Genomic DNA, 17,126 nt, shown 5'->3' on the forward strand with positions numbered 1-17,126 from the left:
CCGGCGTGGCCTCTGGCTGCCCGCTGTACTCCTCGCCCCAGTCGATGGGGATGCCCTCGCCCAGGAGGTGCAGGTTGGGATCGCTGTTGTGCATGACCATGCTGTCGCGGTACAGGTTGTGCTTCCGCTGCACGGCCGCCTCCTTCACAGCTGGGGGCACCGAGAGAGATGTCAGATGGGCTGTGGGCATGGGGCAGCGCCCGCTGCGCTCGGGACACCTCTCCCAGCCCCTGCCTTGGGCGTAGGGCGCAGGGAGAGGTGTCTGGAGCCGGGTGGAGGGCTCAGCATTCCACCCACTGCTCAGCCCTGCCAGCGGGAAGGCCAGGTGGGAAAGCTGCTCCTGGTACAGCCCCCAGCACTCTGCACAGGGTCACCCCCTTCTCATACTCTCATACAGACCCCAACACCCTGCACAGGGTCACCCCCTCCTCACACAGCCCCCAGCACCCTGCATGGGGTCACCCCCTCCTCCTATGGTCCCCAGCACCCTGCACAGGGTCACCGCTCCTCGTACAGCCCCCAGCATCCTGCTTGGGGTCACCCTCTCCTCCTATGGTCCCCAGCACCCACCATGGGCCCTCCAGGTGCTGCTAAGCCCAGGCTCGGCTTACACTGATGCCACCCAGCACCCACCACCCACTCCAGGGTGCTGGAGCCCACCCAGGGCTCAGAGCTGAGTGGGCCCAGGCTCCCCAGCGCCGTGGGACCCTACCTTGCATGATGTCTTTCATCACCGACTGTAGCACGACCTCCTCGTAAGTGTTCTCCACCAGGATGAAGCTGGCAAAGTCCTCAAAGATCAGCTCCTGAAACTTGGCTAACTCCTGCCACGGGGGAGAGGTCGCTCAGCCCAGGGGCATGGCAGGGAGGAATGCTCCAGCCCCTCTGCGGGGGGGGTGGTCCTTGCCCCCCCACCCCAAACTTTAGCCTCTTACCCCCTTGCAGGTCGGCGCCAGCTTTTTCAGCAGGAAGGGGATGGTGATCTGCAGCAGGGCCTCCCTGAAGAACTTCTTCCGCACGGTGCTGCTGTCATAGTCGTATTTCTGCAGGGTGAGCAAGAGGGCAGCCCCGGGTCAACGAGGGCTGTGGGCTGCGGGGCTGACAGCTCCCCTGCCCGCAGGCACAAGCCCCTCCGGTTTGGCCCCCCACCCCATTTGCACGGGCGTGAGCAGGTTCCTCTGTCCCTCGCATCCTTCCCTCCAGCCGGTTCCTGGGGTGCCTGAGCCTGGGTGGGAGCTAGCTCCTCCATCGCTGTCTGCAGAAGGGCTTTTGGGCCAGTCTGAACCCTGGGTGGCTTTTACAGTGATGCATGTGGTCAGAGGAGACCTGGCTCCTCCAGGTGATTTCCCACTCGCCTGCCCCACATCCCAGCAAAATGCATGAAAATCTCAATATAAAGAAGTATTTCCCCAGAAGGCTTTTTTTAAAATTGGTAAGGTCACTCCTGGCCTCTTCCCCAGGCTGCTGGCCCTTGGAACAAGGCCACTGAAGGCCACCGACGGCCCCAACCCACCACCCCTCACCTTGAGCACCCTCTCGAGGATGCGCTGGATGGACTTGCACAAGTCGTCTTTGCCCTGCAGCTTCCCCAGCTCCTGATGGAGCAGCGTCTCAAACGTGTACACGGCATCGTCCATTTGCTGTGAGCAGAGGCAGACGGTCAGCACGACCATGGGGGTGGGCAGGGGGCTCTTTTGGGGCACTGCCACACCAAGACGAGCCTTCACACTGGTAAGGTCCCCAGCATCTCAGCGTGGCATCCACAGGCTCCACCCCAAGGACCAAGGGTGCTGGGGGAGGAGGGTGCCCAAAGGTGGTTTGCACCCCCCACTTCTACACCGTGCTCCAGGTTTGGCTGGATCAGACCCCAAAATTGGGCTACTGGCCTTGCTGGTGCCAGTGGGCTCAGTGGCGAAGGGGCAGCTGTGCCACGCTGCCCAAGCCTGGGTGCTGAGTCCACGTTGTAAGGGTGCCCCACGCTGCTTCCCACCCGTGGGCTCCCTCCCTGCTTGGGCTCCAGACCAAAGGGGATGGCCAGATCCATCACACACCCTTAGCTGGGTGCCAATGACACAAAGGTCCCTGAGACGGGACAGACATCCTGGCCAAATCCCTGCCTGGGTTGGAGCAGCCTGGGTTCCGCGCTCTGCCTCCGCTCCCCAGCCCTCTGCGCTCAGCCCTGGGGGGAAACGGGAGGACCCCGGTCCCCATCCCACCTGTCTCATGTGGATCTGGGCCCTCTGCTTGAAGACTGACGTGCTGGAGACATCGAATCGCTGCTGAAGGCCCTCCAATTTCAGCTGGTCCATCTTCTCATAGCACGACTGCATCTTGACGGGGTGGAAGGCCAGGTGGGAAAGCTTCTCCATGTACTGGGGATAAAGCCAAGCTCAGCAGGGCAGGACGGCCTTTCCGTGCACTCGGGGCTGGGACATGCCACCCCACACCAGGCACGGCAGCCTGCACCACCACACGGGCTTCATCTCCACATATTTTCTCAGCCCAGTGCCATCCGCACCAGGGACGCAGCAGGACTGGCCCTACCACCCCCAAGCCCACCGGCCAGCAAGAAGCATCGCCAGGTCTCACCTCCACCAGCTTCTCCAGGCCACCCTCGTTGACGATGTTCATGTTCATGTCCGTCACCTCCTTGAAGAACACCTCCCGCACCTCAGCAAAGCCCTGGCTTGTGGGGGTCATCAGGGCCTCCAGGATGGAGGAGATGTAGGGCTGGACGTGATTACGGACACAGACCTCCGCTTTGGGGAGGACAAATGCTGGGCAGAAAACAGGGGTAAGCATGGTGAGGCTCCTCCTCTGCCCTTCCAGCTCTGCAAATCAGGCTGTAAACCCTCCCTAGGAAGGGGGACCTGCCCCTCTCCCCAGACCCCTCCAGGAGAAGTCTCCCAGACTTGCAGGACAACGCAAGGGGTTCTTGCAAGGGGCCCTCAGGTCTGTATTGAACCTGTTCCTCCCCCACTGCCTTGATGGGGGGTCACTGCCCACCTTGTCCCCCACCTCCTGGGACAGTGCCAATGAGGACGTGCACCCTGGCCCCTGCCGCTGCTGGCATCTCCCCAAGGCTCCCCAGGCCGTGCCGGCAGGAGCCACACTGCACCCTAGGAACAGCCACACCTTGGTGAAACAGTGGTGATGCCACGCCAGGAGCCGGTCACGGACACAGCTACACACATCCATGTCCACACATCTCCCCGCAGGGCTGTACCTCGGATCTTGCTGGCCAAGTGCTCCTTCGAAGTGATGATCTGGTCCATGTCCGTGCGGATGGTGCTCTCCATCTGGGGCCGCTCCTGTTCGCACTTGGCCATTGCTGCATCGTACTGGGCCTTGGTCTGCTCATAGACCATCCTATAGACGGCATCCGAGATCTGGCGAGAGAGAGATGGGACGGTCAGCTCCCCCCCACACCTCCTGCCGCCCCCACTAACCATCGCCTCCAGCACCAGACGCCTTCAGGACCTGCCGAGCCTTCGCCCATGCCCTGACCGGACCGCTCCTCGCAGCCTGGCAGTAGGTTTTCCACACCAGCTACCTCCCAGCTGGGTGAGATGAAGCCCCCGCGGTGGAGAAGCTGCTTTGAAGCGATGCCCAAGGGCCACAGAACTGAGCGCTGCCTCCATCAGCCAATGATGTGCCCTACGCAGGTCTGGGGATGCTGCAGGTCTGGGGATGCTGGATGTCCAGGGATACTGGTGGTCCAGGGATGCTGGCAGTCCAGGCAGGAGAGCCCCTGACCCTGTTTGAAACCTGTGCCCTGCCCCGTTCAACCTGCCTGGGGTCTCAGGAGCCAACCCCATGTCCAGGATGGAGCCGCTCGCTGAGGCTTCACGCTCACTTTGCAGCCAAACGCCACGATTTCGGGGCTGGCAGGAGGCAGAGCCGTCGTCCCCCACCCCTCGGGTTTCCCAGCTTTGCAGCTAAGACCGCAGCTACTGAAAAAGCAGTGTTTGTGCATTTTTAGGCTGCTCCAGTGGCACATTATTAGCCTGGTGGTAATTATCTATCGGCTTTTAAGGTTTTAACAGGCAGTTTTGAAGAGCCCTCGGACTTTCGCAAGGGTTTGGGCTGGATTTAGCCTGTGCTGCTCTAAAAATGGCTCGCTAAATATAGCCAGGATAGGCTTCACTCCGGGGCTGGGCTTCCTCCTGTTTGCTTCCCTCGCCCCAGGGACGAGGCAGCGCAGGCAGGGATGGGCAGGGCTGCTCGCAGAGGCACAACAAGGAGCTTTAAAAAGCTGCAGTGGAGAATAAGGACGGCTTCTTTGGCAGAGGCTGGGAGAGGGGGTGACGCGGGGGGTGGCGCTGGCTCTGACAGGCAGGAAAGCTGGTGGGCACCGAGCCTGGCAAGGAAGGGAGGTGGCAGCGCGGCCCCCAGAGCAGAGGCAGGGGGAGGGCAGGCGACGATGACCCCCCACGGCAGCCCCAGCCCCACACCTGGATCCAGGTCCGCTGGCGCTCCTGAGCCTTGCCCTTCAGCCGGGGGCCGATGGTGGTCCTCAGCTCGGGGAGCAGCTCCTCCATCACCAGGTTGCTCAGGACCTGCGAAGGCAGGAGGCTTTGGGGACCCTGCTCAGCCCGCACCCCCCCACCCCAGCGTGGGGGGCACAGGTCCTCACCTGGGTTTCGTTGCCGCACAGCATGTCCCAGGTGCCGTACTGCTCCTTTGACTGGCGGTACATGCGGACGGCGTCTGTGAAGGCTGGAGCCTCCACTTTGGAGTCCTCAGAGATCCCTGCGGGGACGGGGGGGGTGGGAACAAGTGAGCAGCCCGGCACAGGGTGCGAGGGGCAGCCCAGATGCTTGCAGCACCCCAGACCATCTTTGCAGGGGTCCCTCGCATCCCCCACACCCTCGGACCCACTCAAGGAGCCCAGGGCTCTCAGCGGGACCAGGGGATCCCATCCCAAGCCCCTGTCTCTAACTGGGCGGGGGGCAGCAGTCTCCCAGACACACCAGTGGCTGGGGGGCTCCTACTCTGTCCACAGACTGATCCCCTCTAGAGCCAGACCAAGGGCAGGGAGGCACCCAGGAGCAGGGGTTCGGCAGAAAGTGGGGGGGGGGGCTGACCCCCCGATGGTGCCATGGGGACCCCGGGACTCAGCAAGCCCCAATGGTGCATGGGGACCCGGGGGCTCAGCGAGCCCCGACGGCATGGCAGGAGCAGAGGCTCAGCAGGATGGGGGGCTCGGTGAACCCTAATGGTGCACAGGGACGCAGGTCCTCAGCAAGCCCTGAAGGCATGTCAGGAGCAGGGGTGCAGCAGGACAGGGGGCTCAGCAAGCCCCTGTGGTGCACGGGGACCCAGAGGCTCGGTGAGGCCCAAAGGCACAGCAGTATGGGGGGGCTCAGTGACCCCCAATGCTGCATGGGGCCCAGCGAGCCCACCAGCACCGCAGGACAGGGCAGCTGGGGGAGGCTGGAGGAAGGGGGGGCCCTGCAGGGAGCAGCACAGCTCGGGAGGAAGAGGAAAGCGGCCGAGAGGCATCGGGGATGAGTCAGGGCCCCGTCCCCGAGCCAGCCCTGTGGGAGGCACGCTGGGCTCCGGCCGATTCAGCTGCCCCTGAGATGTCACTGCCGTGAGTCACTGCAGCATGGCTCACGGGGCCACCGGCACGAGGGGGGCTCGGACATCACCCCCACCCTCCCGCAGCACCCATCAGGAAGAGGGGCAGGGTGCTGGGAGCTCACGGCCACGTGCCAGGAGGAGGAGATGGGGGCAGCGGACAGGCAGGACAGCCTGGGAGCCTGCTGGCACATGTCCCACACATGTCCCTGCCTCGTCCCAGCCTCTCCAGGGTCTGGCTGCAGAGGCGCCTGCCAGCTGGAGAGAAACACTCCTGGGAGCGAACCCCCCCGGCACCCCAGCTCCCCTCCCCATGCCCGGACCTCTGGCAGGAGGGAGGCGGGATGGGACCGAGCCCAGGGTGGCTGGTGGTGGCTGTGCCCCGTGGCAAAGGACCCCCTGGCAGAGCCACCCTGCTCCCAGAGAGCATCCCCGCAGCGATGACAGAGGAGGGTCACGGCACGTCCCTGGACCGCCCAGCAAGCCAGTGTCCTGGGGAGACACAGCCAGGGGTGGTTTCTCCCTTCCCAGGAGGAACAGCTCGGGGTAGTGAGCGGATCTTTTCCAACGCACACAGATTTTTCTAAGATGATTACATTTAACTCCAAGCCTAAGCAGCTTTTCCTAAGGGGCAGCTTAATATACAGGGGAAAAAAAACGCTGAGAAAGTGCAGTCTGACCCTTTCTCAGTGCTTGGTGGGAGTGGGAGCCAGAGCAGGGCTGGGCTTTCAGGGGCCAGTGCTTCTCCATCCATGGCTCCTTGCAGCTCAGCATCACCTCCGGGGTGGGACAGCCCGGTACGGGCTCCAGTCCCCCACCAGAGCTGCTACATCCTCCAGACCATGCAGAGAGCGGGGCAGGATTCACCCCCCGAGAAGCCACCTGGATCTGCCCCACCAGGGTCACTCTGGTTGAGCCCGGGGGGTACAGTGGGCTCCGGCTGCGGGGACCCGTCCCCAGCCCTGCACCCTGCCCAGGGACAAGCAAACGGGGCTGGTTGCAAGAAGCCACCGTGCCACTTCACAGGGCGAATTTAATGAGTTTGCTTCATTAATACGCAGCAAATTAAGCACTGATCTGAGCTCGCTCTGGAATGGGAAGCACCCACTCAAGCCTGGACCCTGTCCCAGAAAGGCTCCCAGGGTGATGGTGCACCATGGGATGGGAGTACCCGACGACGGAGAGAGATGCTACACCTCGACTTTTTCAAAGTGCACCTCTCTCACAGCACAGGATAATCTCCTCTTGCCGGGGGAACGGTGCTGAAGAAGAAACGTGAGTTTGAAGCCGCTTTTTGCCCGAAACACAGCTGAACGGGGCAGCCTGCCCGCAATAAGGGGCAAAAGCCAGCAGGGTGGGTGCTGCTCCAGCCCCTTATGTCACCATGCAGAGCAAGGAGCCATCTCGGAGCAGCCAAGGGCACCCAGGCTCCAGGGAAACCAGGCTGGACACCTCCTGCCTGAGGAACGATGTTGCACGTCCCTGATCCTTACAGAAGTGCTGGTGTTACAAAAATACAGTCTTAAAAAGGGAGGTGAAAATTCCCACACTAATCACAACCGGAGGCAGAAACAGAGCCTCTAATTTGGGGGGGGGGGAATTGCTCGACAACAACAAAAGAGCTTTCATGGGATTTGAAACAGTATCTCGGACCTCACAGGAGCAGTGAGGGGCAGAAACGGAGCTCGGGAGGGAAGAACCGTCTCGCAGAGAAACCCGGGCTGCAGAAATCAAGAAACCCACCAGCGCTGAGCCTTCCCTGGGCCGCTGCCCACCCCTGAAAGTTTTTTTCATCACATGCTGAGGAGGAGGAGAGGGGGGAGAGGATTTAATGGCACAAGCCGGCTGGCAGTGGGGATGGCGGAGGGGCTCACATCTCTCCTCTCTCCCACAGCAGCACCCAGCAGCCGGGGAGGGGAATTAAAGACAAATAAATTAATAAATTGGCTCTTTGTTAGTATGAGAGGTTGATTCTCCTTTTACTAGGAGCTGGTTTTGCTCGCAGTGCTCTGGCTTTGTGTGTCCAGCCAGCAAGCAGAGGGGCTCCTGGGGTGCTGAACTGCATGCAGCAATGATGCTCCAGCAGCATCCCGGGGGGATGAGCAGCTGAGGGGGGGTCACTGCACCCAGCCCCCCCACCCCCCAAGGAGCCCAGGCCCCGGGTGGGGTGCAGGGACATGCTCATCCCGATGAGCTCGGACGGCCTCAGCTCACCAACAGCACATGGATGTGTTTTGCAGCGAGGAGCACCAAAAGTAAAGGAAAGAGCAAAGCTTTCAGATTTAATCTAACATGGGAGGATGGAAACCCCAACTGAAACCCAGGCTCCGGATCCGACCCCATTTCTCTGCTCCCTAAACAGCAGCTCTGGCAAAATCGGGGCTACACACAGCTCCCAGGAGTGAAAGAAACACTAAAAAAATAGGCAGCATCGCTCTTTGCCCACTAAAAGACCCAATTTTGAGCAGATTTCAGCACTGGCACCTCCTTCCCCAGGAAACTTCTCGCCATCCAAGGCACTGCCGAGACCTGGGTCTCAGCCCAGGAGCACACAGGCCACAGCCAAGCAGGAAAATCGTGTTTTCCTGCCAGAGTATCGTTGACGTGGGAGGCAGGTCCTGCCTCTGCCCCGGTCCCTCGCAGCCCCACACCCCCTCTGCCCGCAGCCCCGGCTGCCCTTGCTCGCCGGAGCCCGGGCGGTGCCGGCGGGGCGGGGAGCAGGACCGTGGGGCTGGGAGTTTTGATGACTTTAATTACCGAATATTTTCTGCCTCGCAGTGGAAAATAGGCATCAGGGCGTCTCTTGAGCCAGGCTCTGTGCTGGCTCCTGCAAATGCTGCCTGCCCTGGTGCAGCCATCGCGCTCCTTATGGGCAGTGGGATGAAGCCAAGCACAGGGATGCACAAGGCGGCCGGATCCTTCCCACTCCCCACCCTTGCTCGGGGAGAGGATGAGATGCTCAATGATGCTCAGCAACTCCCAGCCAATTCCTCCTCTTGACCCCCCCAAATCATCCCCTTTGGCCCAAAACCCAACCCAACCACCGCAGGGTCCCCAACACCCTCTCCGGAGCAGGAGGATGACGCTCTCCCCACCCGGGAGCCCCCGTGTCCCGTCCCGCCCCCAGCATCGCTCACCGTTGTTGCAGTGTCGCACGCAGTCCTGGAAAACCGCCCGCCACTTCTCCTGCTCTTTGCCCGTCATCACGCAGAAGTAATAGTGCCGGGCGTAGGGGTGCCAGAGGATGAGGGGGAAATCCGTGGGGCACTTCAGGATGGGGGAATGCCCCGATTTAGGCGTCACGCCTGCAGGGGAGGAAGGATGCTTTGAGGAGGATATGGGGCAGGACAGGGATGAGGATGCTGCAGGGTCGGGTGTGTCCATCTCCCCCAGCAATTGGGGCTAGGGGTGCAGCAGGGGCACACGAGACCCCTCGGCTCCTTCCCAGTGCCTTTGCTGTGAGTTCTACCAAAAACATGGGGCAAAAAAAGCGCAAAGAGCCTCGCTCTTCCAAAAAGGAAATCAGAAGTGAAAATTGAAAAAAAAAAAATTAAAATAAACTCCTCCCCAGAGCTGCCGGCCTGACCCCGCTGCCGTTGTGCCCGTGCCCCAAACCAGCAAAGGGGCTCGCTGCCCTACGCGAGCTGTTTCTGCAGCTCCTGCCCCGCTCCCTGGGGGCTGCCCTGGCCTTTAGGGACCCAGGGCAGGAGGACAGTGAGTGGGGTGGTGGCCGGTCCTCCTGGGAGTCTGGGTGGAGGAGCAGGTGCTGCTGCCTTCGCCCAGGGCTCCCTGGGAAAGGGAGGCAGGAGCAGCTCGGGGCAGCTCTCACGGAGCCGCAGACACATTTTCCTTCCTTCCCCGGCAGCTGCAGCGGGACCCGAGCAGCAGACACCTCACACCGCACCCTACACCCCACAGGGGGAACGGGGCTGTTCTCCTTCCCTACAGCCCCACACCCCGAAACCACCCCTTCCCAAAGGTCCCTAGGGATGCCCACGCCCTGAAAACACCCTTTCCCAAAGGTCCCCAAGGGATGCCCAGCAGAACGAGGGCGCAGGGGACCCCGAGCATCTCTCCTCGCCCCGCAGCCACCAAGACCACTCACCAGGCAGGCTGCTGTTCACCAGCTCCAGGTACTGGTCCACGGAGGTGAGGATCTTGTAGCCAGCGCTGTTGACCAGTACGCGGGGCGGCAGGTCCCGCTCATAGGCCTGAGCAGAAAAAGATGGTCATGGATGACGGGCAGCACGGCCACGCCACCGCAGCGATGGGGTGTCCCCCTTTGAAGCTGTGCCCACCAGAAATGGGTGAAAAAGGGTGATGCCCCTCACCAGTTTGTTCTCGTAGAGGACCAAGCCGTAGTTGTGCGGGACCACAGAGAAGCGGTTCCTCCACTTCTTGTTCTCCTCGATGTACTGGAAAAGGTTGCCTGAGTAGATGACGTGGTCCTCCAGTGGGACCTGCGGGGAGGAGACACGTGGTGGGTGGCACAGGGGGGCAGGGAGGGGGCCCCTGGGTACCCCTCCATCCCGTGGCCACGGCCTGGCTCGGGGAGCTCAGCAAGGTCCGTTCGTGGTGGTTTGGGTGGGATTTTCTGCAGTAGGGCTATGCTGAGGGTCTCCAATTTCACCACTGGATTATCTCCTATAGCATTGCAAATTTTGGTGCCTGAAGGGGTGCATCTGGGTGACAACCTGGGGGTTTCCACATGCACAGCCCTAGAAGACCTCAGAGGGGCTGCTCACATGGCAGTCACACGTGGTGGTGTTCACCATTGCGGTGGTCACACCTCTGTCCCCGGCATCTCCTCCCTGGGAGACACACAAAGCTCAGCTGAGTGACCTGAGCTCTCTTGGCCGAGCAGCAGGTTGGAGCAGGGCCCTCCAGCAGCTCTTCCCAACCCCAGCTACTGCGATTTCCCTGGCTTGGGGCAGGCAGGAGCATGCGTGGTACTGCTTGGTAGTGGCCATCAACCAGAAGGCCCTGCCAGGGTACGGGTCAGAGGCAAGCTGCAGATGGCAAGAACCAAAGTCCTGCCCTAGCATGGTCTCCAGATGGGAAAAGCAAGAAGCCACCCTGTAGAGCCCAGCACCAGACGATGCTTAAATGCTCTGGACTTCATGGAGGACCACCGACAGGAACAGGCTGAGGACATCCCACGCCCCCGAGCCCACCCCGGCTGAGCAGCCCCTCACCAGCTCTCCACCGCCTTTTGGCCCGCACGCCAGCAGCATTTACGCCATCCCAAACACAGGCTGGCTGAGTGAGCCAAGAATTTGTCCCAAGAATTTTTATGATCCGAGGAACATAAACAAGAGCCGAGAGCTCTCATGAGGGCGGGAGCGTGCGGCGGCCGCCTCTCCTGCCGTGGCCACCCACCATCCACCACAGTGGCTGTCAGGAGGGACCAGCCAGGGCTTGGGTCCCACCATGCACCCAGCAGCAGGACCTTTCCCTCTCCTCTCCCTGCTCTGTCCATCTCCTGGTTCACAGGCACCCCATTGCTTTCCCCAAGCCCCCCACCACTCCCCAACCCCACACCCCCTTGGGCGGTAGGGAGGTCTGAGAGCAGCTTGGCTCAGCAAACAGGCTGACAGCACCTCGCTGCTCCCTACTGCTTTCCAAAGCCCTTGGAAGGGGGAGAAGAAAGCGGAAAGCAGGCCCTGCAGGGCCGGGGGACGGCGGGGGCGATGAGAGCCCAAACCCCAAGGCCACCAGCGGGGATGGGGACAGAAAGGTGGTGCCAGCTCTGGGAGTCCCCATCGGCATCTCACCGGGGTGGCTCATCCAAGGAGAATCAGGCCATGTAAACCAGCTTCAAAACCACTGCCCAAGGCAGACAAAGCCACACGGACCGGCTGCTAATGAAAAAAAACCTGGACCGAGCCCTGATGTGAGTCCAGGGGACCCTCGGATGGGGAATGGCTGCTCACAGCCACCGGCATCCTGGGAGCCCCGTCCCTATGGCGCAGCCGTCCCCTCCTCGCACACCCTCCTCACCTCGGGCAGGCACCGAGGCGGCACCACCCCACCCCGGCAAATATTTGGGACAGGCAGGTATGCGCCAAATTGCTAGGCTGGGCAGGGAGGAGGCCGGGGAGCACAATGCCTGCATCCCTGCCGCGGGGACAGGGAGCAATGGGGAGCGAGACCTGGGTCTGGATACGTCAGCTTTGGGGCTCGTCCGGGAGAGGCAGGAGGGGGTGTTACGAGAAGAGAGGATGCTCGGGGACTGGTTTTCAGGGGCACGTGAGGATGTCGGACCAAGGCCACGATGTGCGCTGTCCCCACCGCTGGCTGGGGACGCTTGGGCTGCTGGAGAGACCAAAGGCAGAAACATTTATTCCTTGTTCTCATCGCTGCTGCTTCTGGCTGGCATTTCAGGTGACTGAGCCACAATTCAGACCACAGTCTAGCTGTCCCCCTTTGCCCAGGAGGGCCTCCAGCCCCCGGTATCACTGCGGGAGCTGCCTCTGAGCACCACATCCCCACAGAGATGGCAAAAAATAAGGTAAAAAATAAATTAAATTAAAAAAACCCAAACGCCAGATTCCAGCTGGACCTGCCCCAGGACAGGGAGGATGCTATCCTGCATCTTCTTGACATCCACAACTTTTTTTGGCATATTTGGGGAGCGCAAAGCCCAGCTGGAGGAGATGCTCTCCCCAGCTCCTTGCAGAGCCACCCCACGGACACACAGGTCCCCGTGGTGTTTGCAGCCCTGCTACATCCCGGCCTGAGGCTCTGCCTGTGCCCTGGCAGAGGATGGGCAGCAGACGGGACATCGCGCAAGAGGAATGTGCTATTTATATACTGGTGTTTTAAAAGACTTGCACGGAGTCCCTGACCTCCCTGCCTCGCCGCCGTTCCTCAGACATTCCTGGGCTGCTTGCTGGAGCTTTTTAATGAAGCAACCAACCTTGGGAGGGAGGTACCCCCCAGGGGGCTGATGGCATCTGCCAAATTGCGAAGAACCCAAGGGACGCCTTGCCAAGGATGCCGGGCACCCGGCTCCTGCCCAGGAGCCTCCACGCCTTTATTTTGCTCAACAGACCTAGCACCCAGGCAGCTTTCAGAGGAGATGGGGCACGTCCAGGTGCCTGGGCAAGGTGTAACCTTCGTGAGTGAGCCAGAAGGACAGCCGCTGTGAGCACCCAGGGCTCAAGTCTGATCTCATGAATGCAATCTCTAGATTTCTTTAAAAAGCCTCAGACAAAAGCAGAAGCCCGTCCCCATGTGCAATTACATCTTCTCTTGCTTTCAAGGAGCACCCATAGGTCAGTGGCTCCACCGACCCGGCCAGGGAGGAACCCCAAACCCTGTCTGCCGGCGAGAAGCCCCGGCTGACGTGCATCTGCCTTTGGAGGTGGGAGGGGAGGGCAGGATCCGTCCCCGGGTGCCAGAGCCTCAAGCAACAAGGGGGGATGCTTGGAGACCTTTTGCCAGGCAGGAGACACGTGGCTGCTGGAGATCAGACTCAGAGCCACCTCCTCTTCCCCCATGGGGTCAGGGACATCTGCCAGGGGTTTCCTACCCCTCCCCGGGCTTTTGCCTGGGCTGGAGCATCGCTCGCACCCAGGAGCGGGAGGACAACAGCCTGGCATGTCCTGCTCGGGGCTTCACTGGTCTCACGAGCTCCTGCCAGCCCTGGCATCAAGCACAGGCATCCACAGGGGCTGCAGCCAAAAGCCAGCCTTGCTCCTGCTTGTTGCATGGGTTGGGAAAGAAAACCATCCCAGGGAGCCCCACGTGCCGCACGGATGGTGCACAGTGCCAGGGGATGGACTGGACCAGTGGCATGGGGGCTACATTGCACCCCGGCAGGGTGGAACGGGGAGAGGGGATGTGCCCGGGCTTTGGGGAGGACATCAGTCCGTGCTCACTGGGCACAGGGATGGAGCTCCCCGCCGGCTCCAGGCTCCTCACGCGGAGCCGGACTCTTACCTTGCGGTGGAGCAGCTGGGCCTGTGGCCCTCCGTTGCCTTCGATCTCATAGCGGACGCTGTTGAAGAGAGCTACGCCGTACTGCTCCTTGTAGCACCGGCAAAACTCCCCCAGCACCTTCCCCGTCTTCTCTGCAATGGGAGAGCACAGCCGCGTTAGGCAGGGGCTGGATTCAGGGGTCTCCTTGCTGCAGACCCCCCCAGCACCCCGCTCGGACACCTTCCCCCACCCTCCCCACCCACCCAACACCTCCAGCCTGCTGGAGCAGGCTTCGGTGTGGGGGCCACAGCTGAGCACGCTGCCCTCTGCCCTCCCCATCCAGTCCAGGGACTAATTTGGGGTCAGGATGATCTCTTTTTTTGGCCTTTCACGTTAATGCCATGGATTCCTCTCCCCAGCAGGAAATTCCTGACATTAAGCTGATTCCGGTGATGCTGACGGCTTCCCGCGCCTTGTGCGGCTCCCCGGCCCCGCTCTGACTGGCTCGACTGGCTGAGATTGGGGGGCAACCCCCCCATTCCCCCAGCCCCAAGATCACTCACACCCACCCGACCCCGCTGTGCCCCCATAAGGGCCATCCTACAGAGTGGCTGGGGGGGGGCGGGCTCTGCCGCCCGGGGTGCTCGGGGCCATGCATGCAGCAGGAAGATTCGAAGGGGAAGGGACAGCCCGGCCCCCATCACGCTCCCCATGTCATCCCCCCTCTGCAAGGTCAGGACCCACCACCAGGACCCCCGCCTCCAGACCGGGGTGAGACCGAGATGCTGGGAGAGCTTGAGCTGCCAGGTGCCCCCCTGCACCCCCCACGGGAAGAGATCCTCTCCATCCCACAGGCAGTCCCGAGGCAGCACCCTTCCCCGGCAGCCCCCCACCCCTCGATGCACGGTGGGGGGGACACTGCAAACCCACCCCCCAGCAGCAGGGACAGTGCTTTCCCAGCCCCAGGGTGGCAGGCACGGGAATCCCTTGCTCCTCCTGGGGCACTAGCCACAGTGGGGGAGCGGGGCTGTCACCCCAACTTTTGCCAGCACCCCTGCCCCATGTGCACCCTGCCCCATGTGCACCCTGCCCCATGCAGCAAACCCTGCCCCACGCAGCACCCTGCCCAATGCAGCACCCTCCCCACGTACACCCTGCCCCATGGAGCAACCCCTGCCCCATGCAGCACCCTCCACATGCAGCACCCTGCCCTCTCCCCTCCCCACCCCAGCTCCAGACCCCACAAGGGGTTCCTACACCAAAAACCCCATCACAAAGCATCACAGGTCTGGGGAGACAGCTTCCCTAGAGCTGCCTTTGGCACACGGGGCCTCTACTTTGAATTTTGCTCTCAACTTTGCCCCAGAGCCTGTGAAAAGGAAAGAATTTGAGTCGCCTCCAACTATTTCTGACGGCTCAGCCTCTGCCAGAGCGCTGGTGATGGGCGCAGGGAGGAACGATGCTGGCTATGCATCCCCAGTGCAGGAGCCAGCACGATGCTGGGGGCATGAACCCAGACAAAACAGACCCTCGTGCCAGACCCAGCACAGCTCGGCGGGAGGGAAAATCTCCAGCAGCGGCCGCCCCGGAGCCACGCTCGCAGCCAAGCCAGCCCGAAGGAGCAGCTTGCTCCAGGGTGCTGCAAATCCCTGTGGGATGAGCAGCTCCAGAGGAAAATGCTGTCCGAGGACAGCAGCTGGGGGCAGATGCTCATCCCCGAGGAGATGCTGGCACTGCCAACACCGCGACGGGAGCCAACACGGCGGGCCAGCACCTTGCTGTGCCGCGGCTGAAAATCCCTTTAAATTTAAGCAACCTTTTTCGTGGCAAAGAACGAGACGCCTGCTCGTCCCAGCAGAGAAATTCCTCACCCCCGATTTTGGCATTTTCTCCTGGAAAAGAAAGAGCTCGCAGTCACGCCGCGCTTGCATCCGCACTGCACCTCTGTTGCAACCCCCGTCTACAAAACTATGATTTTGGCCGGGGCTCTGGGCAGCGATGCTGACAGCTGAGATTTAAAAGGACATTTTGAGGTTTCATTTCCTTTCAGTTCATGGGAAAAAAAGAGCCCCCGGTCCCCGGGCAGGCGAGATGGCTTAGTCACTCATTCTTCCCTGATTAACGACGGGGCCAATTAGGAGGTTTTAAGTAAATGGAAAAGCAAAAGTCGATTACTTGCAGGCATTGAAACAAAAGATTTGCAGTCAAATATCCAAGGTGACTAAATCTCCCCCAGCTCAGCAAGCCCCTCCGGGGTGCAGAGGGGATGCTGGGGGGCCACTGACGCTCCCTGCCCTGTGCCCCTGGCTGCCCTGCCAGCCACCACGCTCAGCCCCAGGGAAGCGAGAGGGGCAGGGACCTGTGGGGGGTCAGGAGGAGGTGGCCAGCGGCGTGGCGAGGAAGTGACACAAGGTGACACCGGATTTGGCAAGATGTGGACTGCTAGCAGTGGTACAGCCGGGCTTTGCTTGAGAGCAGAGGATGGGAAGCCCACGCTGATGATGCCAGTGGGTGCCCGGACCCCGTCACACCCGTAGCAACCTGTGTGGGGCTCACGTGTCCCACATGGGAACTGGCTAAGCCACCCACTGGCTCCTTCACCAGGCTGAACAAAACCTCCTGGCAGTGCTGGGGGCTACAGAGAGCATCCCCCTCCCTGGCTGCATGACCAAGGCCACCCGTGAGCAGCCGTCCCTCTACGAGCCGCTTCGGCTGCACGTCCAGTCAAGAGCTGGAAGGGTTTGGGGACAGGTGGCAGTCCAGAGAGCTGTGTCCCCTGCCTCCTCCCAGCCCCTTGCCCGAGCTCACCCCCCGGCTGTGGCAGGGCGAGGGAGGGATGGGGCCCAGCTGGCCGCCACCCAGCCACTGCTCCATCCTGGGTGCGGGTTCAGACACCCACGGCAAAGCGCTCCGGGTGCACACGCAGGGACCTCCCAGAGTGGTGCTGGGTGTCCCCAGGCACCTGCAGACAGTGCTTTCCCAAGCCTGGTGTTTGCTCTGGGACCGCTGAGCTCCCGGCACCAACACCCTCCCGCTGCTCCGGGTGCCACCACCCTGGTCCCCGCCACAACGAGCCATGCAGAGGCACCGGTTCCCGAGCAGCCGGGGTTGCTGGGCCAGTGCAGGCTCCGGCACATCTCTCTTGTTCCTGGCAAGGCAGGGCAGGGGGAAGCCACCAGCTTTGTGGTCGCAGAGGGGTGCCAATGGCACCCACCGATGCCTGGCTCAGCAGGAGCCCCAGTGCCGGCACCTCTGATCACAGACTTCATCTGTTCCTCGGCCTCCGGGTTCCCCTCCTTCCCTCCCCAGCCATCACCATGACTAAGCCGCACGTGGCAGCTGCAGGAGGAGATAAAGAGGCTCTGCAGCAGCCAGCTTTACATGGGAGGGCAGAGAAAGGGCTCTGGGCATCCCAGCCGCCGGGCAAACCCCCAAGGCCAGGCTGGATGCGGGGCTGGGTGAGACGCAGGGAGCAAGGAGTAGGGTCCAGCTATGCCACATCATCTCCGCATCCCCAGCCATGCTCCAACCCTCCCTGCCAGGTCCCCAGGGACCCACACACCCTCCCCACCACCCACCCAAGCCAGCACCGCCACCGTGGCAACAGCAGGGCAAGCAGC

At 61.8% G+C, this 17,126-nt stretch overlaps 1 protein-coding gene across 1 annotated transcript in view; it reads right to left on the reverse strand.

Moving 5' to 3' along the window:
• The window catches only part of FAM129B (family with sequence similarity 129 member B), a 15,471-nt gene extending 1,626 nt beyond the window's left edge, over window positions 1-13,845 (reverse strand). Inside the window, exons 1-12 of the mRNA XM_019472845.1 lie at window positions 13,528-13,845; window positions 9,915-10,043; window positions 9,689-9,794; window positions 8,721-8,888; window positions 4,637-4,752; window positions 4,455-4,559; window positions 3,227-3,389; window positions 2,590-2,777; window positions 2,217-2,372; window positions 1,524-1,640; window positions 936-1,043; window positions 713-824 (exon numbers count right to left, since the gene is read on the reverse strand). Coding sequence (XP_019328390.1) covers window positions 713-824; window positions 936-1,043; window positions 1,524-1,640; window positions 2,217-2,372; window positions 2,590-2,777; window positions 3,227-3,389; window positions 4,455-4,559; window positions 4,637-4,752; window positions 8,721-8,888; window positions 9,689-9,794; window positions 9,915-10,043; window positions 13,528-13,845 — 1,786 coding nt within the window. The remainder of the gene's footprint in view (window positions 1-712; window positions 825-935; window positions 1,044-1,523; window positions 1,641-2,216; window positions 2,373-2,589; window positions 2,778-3,226; window positions 3,390-4,454; window positions 4,560-4,636; window positions 4,753-8,720; window positions 8,889-9,688; window positions 9,795-9,914; window positions 10,044-13,527) is intronic.
• Between the last annotated feature and the right edge of the window lie 3,281 nt (window positions 13,846-17,126).

This window comes from Aptenodytes forsteri, unplaced genomic scaffold (assembly GCF_000699145.1).
Source record: "Aptenodytes forsteri isolate BGI_AS27 unplaced genomic scaffold, ASM69914v1 Scaffold325, whole genome shotgun sequence".
Lineage (NCBI taxonomy): Eukaryota > Metazoa > Chordata > Aves > Sphenisciformes > Spheniscidae > Aptenodytes > Aptenodytes forsteri.